This window comes from Theropithecus gelada, chromosome 14, assembly GCF_003255815.1.
Source record: "Theropithecus gelada isolate Dixy chromosome 14, Tgel_1.0, whole genome shotgun sequence".
Taxonomy (NCBI): domain Eukaryota; kingdom Metazoa; phylum Chordata; class Mammalia; order Primates; family Cercopithecidae; genus Theropithecus; species Theropithecus gelada.
Genome location: NC_037682.1, coordinates 106,189,487 through 106,200,517, shown reverse-complemented (window position 1 = coordinate 106,200,517; position 11,031 = coordinate 106,189,487). Strand labels below are relative to the sequence as shown.

The window sequence follows — 11,031 nt, the reverse complement described above, 5'->3', positions numbered from 1 at the left end:
AAAAAAAAAAAAAAAAAAAAAAAAAAAAAAAAAAAAAAAAAAAAACCTTGCTAATCACAAAAAAAGAAAGAAAGCCTTGCTAATCACTAATAAACCTATCTACACTGAAGTGTAAATACGTACTAGATGTAGAAATGTTGTTTTTCACTACACATACACGAGTACACGCATACCAGTTATTAAAATATTAAACTACTTCTCTCGGTTGATTAATAATCACTGCCCCAAATCTGCCATGGGCTCCTCACCATCATGGCTTCCTCATCATCATGCCTACCTCAACACTTGGATTCCAAGACTCTTCTAAACCCCTCCAAGACTGAGGGGTTAATCCCTGGCCCATCTTGGACCTCCAAGACACTGTCCAGCCTATAGCCATATTCATTTGGATTGGCCAGTTCCCAAGTCAAACTAGTTGTTAGTATTTTTTATGTCACCTTTATTTAACTCAAAGGATTTGTATTTTGATGGTGGCATTTAAGACACTTACAGTGTGACAAACTTAGGGGTAAAGTGAGCTAAAATGATAGGATAATTGAGCTTCCATTCCTATGCAAGAATTGATGACTTAAATTTTCCCCCAGAAAGCCATTTTTTTCTAGGAGGAAACATATACTCTTATAATGAACATTAATGCACATTATTTAGGAAATTCACATCACAGAAAAATTTTTATTTAAAAAAAAAAAATCTGTTCCATTAAGAGAATACTTCAATAAGACTTTTTCCACCATTTCCACCACCCTTACCCCCTCTTAGGATACTTAGAGGATAGAAGGCTCTTAATAAATACTGATGGGTAATTTGATGTCTTAGAAGATTCTATCTTACTGATTCTTTGGCAGAAGAAACAGTTGCAAAGAAAGAGAAATGCAAGGTTGGAATGACATCCACAATCCCCAGTGGGCATGTCTGGAGAAACACATGGAATCCTGTCTCCTGTAGTTTGGCTACAGTCAAAATGAAGGAATGCCTGAGAGGAAAGCTCATATATCTAATGGGAGATTCCACGATCCGCCAGTGGATGGAATACTTCAAAGCCAGTATCAACAGTATGCCTCAGTCTAAGTTATAATTCTTACCCCTTTCAAAAACTTCCTTTCCATTTCAAAGGGGAAAAGGGAATATGGGAAATGCCTCTTTATTTTTCATATTCCTCAGTCACAACACACCAAAATTTTTCACAAGGCATTGTTATCTTTCCTTTAAAAAAAAAGACAGCTATCTAACTGGAGGGAAACCAGCATAGAAAAAGGTTTACTATATCCCTATCTCTGCAGAATTCACACTTCAGTATGTACCCAGTAGGCTCAGAAAACTATTGATGGAGCCAAAGATAACTTAAGATATTAAATTGTCCAGCTTCTAGAACCAGCATAATGATTAAGGGTATGATTCTAAAACCAGACAGCCTGGGTTCAAAACCTGACTTCCCTACCTCCTATCTTTGAACAAGTTACATAACCATTCCATCCCTCAGTTTTCTCATCTGTCAACTAAAGATGAAAAGAATTTCTATCTGGTAAAATAAGGTAATCCATACAATGCATTTAGAATATTGCTTCTCACATGGTTAAGTTCTCTTTTGTGTAAGGTATCATTACTGTCATCATTACCTAAGAGAACAGATGTCAGAAGTGAAATAGACTGCATCAGGTAGGCACAAGTAAAGTATGGGTTTGGAGTCTAACAGACCTAGGCTGTGCTATTTAGAAACAATGACTTTGGGCATGTTATTTATTTTCCCTGCCTGGTGTTTCTCATCAATCAACCAGGAATAATAATAGTGATATAGTTTAACTGATCATCCCCTCCAAATCTCATGTTCAAACATGATCTCCAACACCAGAGGTGGGACCTAGTGGGAAGTGTTTGGGTCATGGAGGTGAATCTCTCATGAATGGCTTGGTGCTCTCCCCATGGTAATGAGTGTGTTCTTGCTCTGTCAGTTCATGTGAGAACTGGTTACTTAAAAGAGCCTGGCATCTCTCTTGCTCCCTCTCTCACCATGTGACACACTGGCTCCCCTTCCCTTCTGCCATGACTGAAAGCTTCCTGGGCTCACCAGATGCTGAACAGATGCTGATGCCATGCTTGTACAACCTACAGAACCATCAGCCAAATAAGCCTCCTTTCCTTATAAACTACCCAGCCTCAGGTATTCCTTTATAGCAATGCAAACAGACTAATACAAGTTTGTATAGAAGATTAAGCGAAGTAATGGATATAAAGTATTTAACACATTGCAAGGCGTAGTGGCACATAGAAAGTGCCCAAAAAAACCAATAGCTGTTGCAATTGTTATCATTACTTAATTTAAGGGTCAGGAATAGAATCCAATTGCTAAAATCCTAGTTCAGTTGCTCTATTTACTAAACCAAGAGTGCACCAGTAATAACTCTAAATTTGCTAGTAGACCTTAGCAACCTCACCTACAAAACCACTATTGGCTGTCCCTCTATGGCCCGGGATCCTGGCTCTCATCACTGAGAGAAATGCAGTAGCTGTGGCTCCATCCTGGCCTTCCCAAAATGAGGCCACTCATGATCTCAAACTTAGAAGGAAAGTTGATCCAATAAAAGTAGGAAAATTGGTAGGGCCTTAGTTCTAAGTTATAAGAAAAATTCTCAACAGAAGGTTTAAATTGTCAACTCAAAGAGCTTTAAATTGTGATCTCTGGTAAATGACTAAACTCCTAGGGAAACCTCAATTACCTCATCTACAAAATTCAGGGTCTAGTAACAGCCTTTAGCATCATATTCCATAACAGTGATTCTCTTAGGTCATATAAAGGACTGAGTTATGGAGTTACCTACCTTTTCAACTCATCTTTTAATTTGTCATAGAAAAACAACTGCTGTACATTGTGTTAAAAGTTAAATTCTATGGCCAGAGTGTGATTTGGAAAAGAAAACTGAAGTAAGTTGGAAGCAGAGTGAAGAAAATAGCTCTGCCATTTTCCTCCAACTTACCCTAGAGCATCTCTGTTTTCCAGCCTCACTGGGTTAAGTCTTCAAACGTAGCCCTTTGCTTCTAAGACAATCCCGTGTTACAAAGCATCAATAATCCTTCTCTGCACATTTTCCTCAAAAGTTCTAACTTCAAAGCAGTTAGCCCTGCTGTTCTGGTAAAAGTCTAATTAATATGATGAAAATGGAAGAACTTCATTTCATTCTATTCATGTGTCAATTAAATATACATGAGGGGATCCTTGAGGTTAATGGATAGATCAGTCCAAATAAATGCTTTGCATATTGTAAAGGGTTCCACAAATGACTAGTAATACTTATTATTATAGTAAGGCACTTAATATTATCCCATGCATATGTGAAGGAAACACAGAAGTACAGAATATAATTTCAGTCTTGAGGGAATTTAAACAGTGGCTGGGGAAATAGGGTTTACATGTTTTTTTATGAAAAAACCATCAATTAGTACCGTTCTCTATCCTCAAATGAGTTTAATCTACAGTCAACAAAATGTACAAAAATAATATCTACAAAACTGACCACATTATCCTCCAAGGAAGTTACTTCACTACCTTTCCATCCCCACTCCACTAGATTCCACATGATTCTATAAGGTAGCATGAACATAATCTCTCACATTTACATACACTTTTTTAATTTTTAATTTTTTTATTTCAGTAGGTTTTTGGGGAGCCAGTGGTGTTTGGTTACATGGACAAGTTCTTTAGTGGTAATTTCTGACATAGTGATGCACCCATCACCCGACCAGTGTACACTGTGCCCAGAGTATAGTCTTTTATCCCTCATCAACCCTGAACCTTTCCTCTGAGTCCCCAAAGTCCACTGTATCATTCTTAGGTCTTTGCATCCTCATAGTTGAGTTCCCACATATGAGTGAGAACATACGATGTTTGGTTTTCCATTCCTGAGTTACTTCACTTAGAATAATAGCCTTCCATTCCATCCAGGTTGCTGCAAATGCCATTATTTCATTCCTTTTCATGGCTGACTAGTACTCCATAGTGTGTGTATGTGTGTGTATAACATTTTATATATATACAACATTTTATATATAATATATATAACATCTTATATTATATATATACAAATAAAACATTTTCTTTATCCTCTCATTGATTGATGGGCATTTGGGCTGGTTCCATATTTTTGCAATTGCAAATTCTGCTGCTATAAACATGAGTGTACAAGTATCTTTTTCGTATAATGATTTTTTTTCTTCTGGGTAGATGCCAAGAAGTCAGATTGCTGTATCAAATGGTAGATCTACTTTTAGTTCTTTAAGTAATCTCCACACTGTTTTTCATAGTGGTTGCACTAGTTTACATTCCCACCAACAGTGTAAAAGTGCTCCCTCATTACTGCATCCATGCCAACATCTATTGATTTTTTGAATATGGCTTTTTTTACAGGAGTGAGGTGGTATCACATTGTGGTTTTGATTTGCATTTCTCTGATAGTGATGTTGAGCATTTTTTCATATGTTTGTTCACCATCTGTGTATCTTCCTTTGAGAATTGTCTATTCATGTCCGTAGCCCACTTTTTGATGGGATTGTTTTTTTCTTGCTGATTTCTCTGAGTTCTTTGTAGATTCTGGATATTAGTCCTTTGTTGAATGTATAAATTGTGAAGATTTTCTCCCACTCTGTGAGTTGTCTGTTAACTCTGCTGATTATATCTTTAGCTATGCAGAAGGTTTATAGTTTAATTAAGTCCCATCCATTTATCTTTGTTTTTGTTGCATTTGCTTTTGGGTTCTTGGTCATGACGTTTTTGCCTAAGTCAATGTCTAGAATGGTTTTTCAAATGTTATCTTCCAGAATCTTTATGGCTTCAGGTCTTAGATTTAAGTCTTTGATCCATCTGGAGTTGATTTTTGTATAAGATAAGAGACGAGGATCCACTTTCATTCTTCTATATATGGCTTGTCAATTATCCCAGCACCATTTGCTGAACAGTTAATAGGGTGTCCTTCCCCAACATTATGTTTTTGTTTGCTTTGTCAAAGATCAGTTGGCTGTAAGTATTGGGCTTTATTTCTGGGTTCTGTATTCTGCTCCATTGGTCTGTGTGCCTATTTTTATGCCCGTACCATACTGTTTCTGTGACTATGGCCTTATAGTATAGTTTGAAGTCAAGGAATGTGATGCCTCCAGATTTGTTCTTTTTGCTTAGTCTTGCTTTGGCTATGAGGGCTCTTTTTTGGTTCCATATGAATTTTAGAATTGTTTTTTCTAGTTCTGTGAAGAATGATAGTGGTATTTTGATGAAAATTGCATTGAATTTGTAGATTGCTTTTGATAGTATGGTCATTTTCACAATATTGATTCTACCCATCCATGAGCATGTGATGTGTTTCCATTTATTTGTGTCATCTATAATTTCTTTCAGCAGTGTTTTGTAGTTTTCCTTGTAGAGGTCTTTCACATCCTTGGCTAGGTATATTCCTAAGGATTTTATTTTATTTTATTTTATTTTATTGCAACTATTGTGAAAGGGGTCGAATTCTTGATTTGATTCTCAGCTTGGTTGCTGTTGGTGTAAAGCAGAGCTACTGATTTGTGTATATTAATTTTGTATCCTAAAACTTTGCTGAATTCATTTACCATTTCTAGGAGCTTTTGGGATAAGTCTTTACGGTTTTCTAGGTATACTGTCTTATAATCAGCGACAGTAAGTAAAAAGATTTCCTCTTTACCGATTCAGGTGCCCTTTATTTCTCCAACTGCTCCAGCTGGGACTTCCAGTACTATGTCGAAGAGAGGTGGTGAGAATGGGCATCCTTGTCTTGTTCCAGTTCTCAGAGGGAATGCTTTCAACTTTTACCCATTCAATATTATGTTGGCTAGGGGTTTATTGTAGATGGCTTTTATTACCTTAAGGTATGTCCCTTCTATGCTGATTTTGCTGAGGGTTTTAATCATAATAGATGCTGGATTTTCTCAAATGCTTTTTCTGTGTCTACTGAGATGATCATGTGATTTTTGTTTTTAATTCTGTTTATATGTTGTATCACATTTATTGACTTACGTATGTTAAACCATCCCTGCATCCCTGGTATGAAACCCACTTGATCATGGTGGATTATCTTTTTGATATGCTGTTGGATTTGGTTAGCTAGTGAGGATTTTAGCATCTATGTTCATCAGGGATATTATTGGTCTGTAGTTTCCTTTTTTTGTTGTGTCCTTCCCTGGTTGTGGTATTAGGATGATACTGGCTTTACAGAATGATTTAGGGAGGATTCCCTCTTTCTCTATCTTTTGAGATAGTGTGAATAGGATTTGTATCAATTTTTCTTTGAATGTCTGACAGAATCAGCTGTGAATCTATCCTGAACTTTTTGTATTGGCAATTTTTTTATTACCATTTCAACCTCACTGTTTGTTACTGGTCTGTTCAGAGATTCTGTATCTTCCTGATTTAATCTAGGAGGGTTGTATATGTCCAGGAATTTATCCCCTCTAGGTTTTCTAGTTTATGTGTTTAAAGGTGTTTATAGTAGCCTTGAATAGCCTTTTGTATTTCTGTGGTATCAGTTGTGACATCTCTGATTTTATTTCTAATTGAGCTTATTTGGATCTTCTCTCTTCTTAGTTAATCTTGCTAATGGTCTATCAATTTTATATATCTTTTCAAAGAACCAGCTTTTTGTTTCATTTATTTTTGTATTATTTTTGTTTCAGTTTCATTTACTTCTGCTCTGATCTTCATTATTTATTTTCTTCTGCCAGGTTTGGGTTTGGATTATTCTTGTTTCTCCAGTTCTATGAGATATGACATTAGTTTATCTATTTGTGCTCGTTCAGACTTTTTGATGCAGGCATTTAAGTCTATGAAATTTCCTCTTACCATTACTTTTGCTGTATCCCAGAAGTTTTGATAGCTTACATCACTATTATGGTTCAGTTCAAAGAATTTTTTAATTTCTATCTTGATTTTATTGTTGACTCAATGATCATTCAGGAGCAGGTTATTTAATTCCATGTATTTGCTTGGTTTTGAGGGTTCCTTTTGGAGTTTATTTCCAATTTTATCCCACTGCGGTCTGAGAGAGTACTTGATATACTTTCGATTTTCTTAAATGTACTGAGACTTGTTTTGTGGCCTATCATATGTTCTACTTTGGAGAATGTTCCATGTGCTAATGAATAGAATGTATATTCTTCAGTTGTTGGGTAGAATGTTCTGTAAATATCTGTTAAGTCCATTTGTTGTAGGGTATAGTTTAAGTCCATTATTTCTTGGTTGACTTTCTGTCTTGATGACCAGTCTAGTGCTGTCTGTGGAATGTTAAAGTTCCCCACTATTATTATGTTGCCATCTCTTTCATTTCTTTGGTCTATTAGTAATTGTTTTGTAAATTTGGGAGCTCCAGTGTTAGATGCATATATATTTAGAATTGTGGTATTTTCCTGTTGAATTAGTTATTTTATCATTATATAATGTCCCTCTTTGTCTTTTTAATCTGCTGTTGCTTTAAGGTTTGTTTTGTCTGATACAAGAATAGCTGCTACTCCTTGCTTTTGGTGTCCATTTGCATGGAATATCTTTTTCCACCCCTTTACCTTAAGTTTATGTGAGTCCTTATGTGTTATTAACAGGTGACTTTCCTAAAGACAACAGAAACTTGGTTGGTGAATTCTTACCCATTCTTCCATTCCGTATGTTTTAAGTGGAGCATTCAGGCCATTTACATTCAATGTTAGTATTGAGGTATAAGATACTGTTCTATTCATTGTGCTACTTGTTGCCTGAATACCTTGATTTTTTTTTTTCATTGTGTTATTGTATATAGGTCCTGCGAGAATTATGCTTTAAGGAGGTTCTATTTTGGTGCATTTTGATAACTTGTTTCAAGATTTAGAGCTCCTTTTAGTAGTTATTGTAGTGCTGGCTGATAGTGGCAAATTCGCTCAGCATTTGTCTGGAAAAGATTATCTTTTCTTAATTCATGAAGCTTAGTTTCACTGGATTCAAAATTCTTGGCTGATAATTTTTTTTGTTTAAGGAGGCTAAAAATAGAACCCCAATCCCTTCTAGCTTGTAGGGTTTCTGCTGAGAAATCGGCTGTTAATCTGATAAGTTTTCTTTTATAGGTTACCTGATGCCTTTGCCTCACAGCTATTAAGATTTTTTCCCGGCCGGGCGCGGTGGCTCAAGCCTGTAATCCCAGCACTTTGGGAGGCCGAGACGGGCGGATCACGAGGTCAGGAGATCGAGACCATCCTGGCTAACACAGTGAAACCCCGTCTCTACTAAAAAATACAAAAAACTAGCCGGGCGAGGTGGCGGGCGCCTGTAGTCCCAGCTACTCGGGAGGCTGAGGCCGGAGAATGGCGTGAACCCGGGAGGCGGAGCTTGCAGTGAGCTGAGATCCGGCCACTGCACTCCAGCCTGGGCGACAGAGCGAGACTCCGTCTCAAAAAAAAAAAAAAAAAAAAAAAAAAGATTTTTTCCCTTCCTCTTGACTTTAGATAACCTGATTACCATGTGCCTAGGCAATGATCTTTTTGTGATGAATTTCCCAGGTGTTCTTTGAGCTTCTTGTATTTGGATGTCTAGATCTCTAGCAAGGCCAGGGAAATTTTCCTCGATTAGTCCCTCTAATATATTTTCCAGACTTTTAAATTTCTCTTCTTCCTTGGGAATACCAATTATTCTTAGGTTTGGGCAAGTATAGTCCCAAACTTCTTGGTGGATATGTTCATTTTTTTTTAAATCCTTTTTTGTCTTTGATGGATTAATTCAAAAGCCTTGTCTTTTAGCTCTGAGGTTCTTTTTTCTGCTTGTTCAATTATATTGCTGAGACTTTCCAGTGCATTTTGCATTTCTCCAAGTGTATCCTTGATTTCCAGAAGTTGTGATTGTTTTTTATTTATACTATTTCACTGAAGAATTTTCCTTTCATATTCTGTATCATGTTTTTAATTTAAGTTGGACTTCACCTTTCTCTGGTGCCTCCTTGATTAGCTTAATAATTGACATTCTAAATTATTTTTCTTACAATTCAGAGATTTCTTCTTGGTTTAGATCCATTGGTGGTAAACTAGTATGATCTTTTGTGGGAGTTAAAGAATCTTGTTTTGTCGTATTACGAGAATTGGTTTTTGGGTTTCTTCTCATTTGGGTAGACATGTCAGAGGGAAGATCTGGGATTCAAGGGCTGCTATTCAGATTCTTTTGTCCCACAGGGTGCTCCCTTGATGTGGTTTAATCCTCCTTCCCCTAGGAATGGGGCTTCCTGAGAGCCAAACTGTAGTGATTGTTTTGGCTCTTCTGAGTCTCACTACCCAGTGGAGCTACTGGTCTCTGGGTTGGTACTGGAGAATGTCTGCAAAGAATCCTGTGATGTGACCCATCTTCAGGTCTTGCAGCCTTGGATACCAGCACCTGCTCCAGCGGAGTTACCAGGGGGGTGAAGTGGACTCTGTGAGGGTCCTTGGTTGTGTTTTTGTTTAGTGTGCTGGTTTTGTGTTGGTTGGCCTCCAGCCAGGAGGTGGCACTTTCAAGAGCACATCAGCATCCTATAGGCAGGATGCAAACTTGTCCTAGGGACACAGTTTTTCAGCATCTCAGAGAGGCTGCAGTGGTGATCCTGTTCATTCAAAGGGTCTATGGATTCTCCTGACTTTCCTGGTATGTTCCTGTGGTAGTTACTGGAGCAAAAGTTCATGATGTGAGTCTCCACATGCTGCTCCGTCTGTCCAAGTGGGAGCTGCAAGCTAGTCGTGCCTGCTATCCACCATCTTAATCCAAGAAACTACGTAACACTTTGACTGTTCAAATAATTTTCAAAAACATCCCCTCATCTAAACCTATAATAAATTAGACATGATTAGCTTATTTAATTATACCAATTAAATCCCTTCTATCTTTATATCTACTCAATCTCGGTAACTATATCCTCATTTTATTTTGGGATTGCCTATTTGTTATCAGCACTGAAGTCAGTGGATCTGCATGAATCTGGAAAATTGCAACACCAGCTTGCTGTGGATTTGGATAGGAACATCAACATCCAGTGGCAAAAACATTGTTATCCCTTGGTAGGATCAATGACCTATTCAGTCAAAGAGATGGAGTACCTCACCCGTGCCATTGACAGAACTGGAGGAGAAAAAAATACTGTCATTGTTATTTCCCTGGGCCAGCATTTCAGACCCTTTCCCATTGATGTTTTTATCCGAAGGGCCCTCAATGTCCACAAAGCCATTAAGCGTCTTCTTCTGAGAAGCCCAGACACTATGGTTATCATCAAAACAGAAAACATCAGGGAGATGTACAATGATGCAGAAAGATTTAGTGACTTTCATGGTTACATTCAGTATCTCATCATAAAGGACATTTTCCAGGATCTTAATGTGAGTATCATTGATGCCTGGGATATAACAATTGCATATGGCACAAATGATGTACACCCACCTCAACATGTAGTAGGAAATCAGATTAATATATTGCTAAACTATATTTGTTAAATAACACAAAAGTCTGAAATTCATTCACTTAAGTAAAAAAATTTATTGACTGTCTACTAGCAGGCCAGATGCTGTTTGGCTCTGAATTCCCAACTAGCAAGAGCAGAGAATCTACATTATGGCTGATCCATAAGCCACCAATTCAGCTAAATGAGATGTTTTTAATCTGGGCTTTCACTTAAAAGTAAAACTAAAAATACTCATGAAAAGAGCCTACCCTTCTTGATCAGAGCCATACTACTCTTCACCAATGGGAAGTCAAGATACCTATGGGTAAAAGTTCTCTCTGATGCATGAAAATTCAGAGTGATAAAGTAATTTTAAAATAAATATTTGGAGAAAGCAGTCCTGTTTGTTTATTTCTATCACTAAAGACAAGCTCTAGATGAATTTCCAAGTCAGAAGAGAAGTCTTGTGAGGCAATTCTCCCATAGTCATAGAGAGGATTCTAAGCAAGGACACGTGGGTCCTGAAAACCTCTAAATTTTGTCTCTCTGTAGGAACTCCTGATACTAGGCTCTAATCTGATTCTATAGTATTTTTCATCCAGGTTTATAGGATAAC

At 37.2% G+C, this 11,031-nt stretch overlaps 1 protein-coding gene across 2 annotated transcripts in view; it reads left to right on the top strand.

Annotated features, from left to right (window-relative positions):
* LOC112606632 (NXPE family member 4) overlaps positions 1-11,031 on the top strand; it is a 60,079-nt gene that overhangs the window by 15,302 nt on the left and 33,746 nt on the right. The window contains exons 5-6 of one of the 2 annotated variants that reach the window (XM_025357336.1): positions 846-1,052; positions 9,932-10,812. The exons of the other annotated variant lie outside the window; for it this stretch is intronic. Of the exons in view, the coding sequence (XP_025213121.1) occupies positions 846-1,052; positions 9,932-10,467 (743 nt within the window). The 3' untranslated portion in view covers positions 10,468-10,812. Of the gene's footprint in view, positions 1-845; positions 1,053-9,931; positions 10,813-11,031 lie in introns of those variants that run through there. 2 annotated transcript variants of the gene reach the window in all.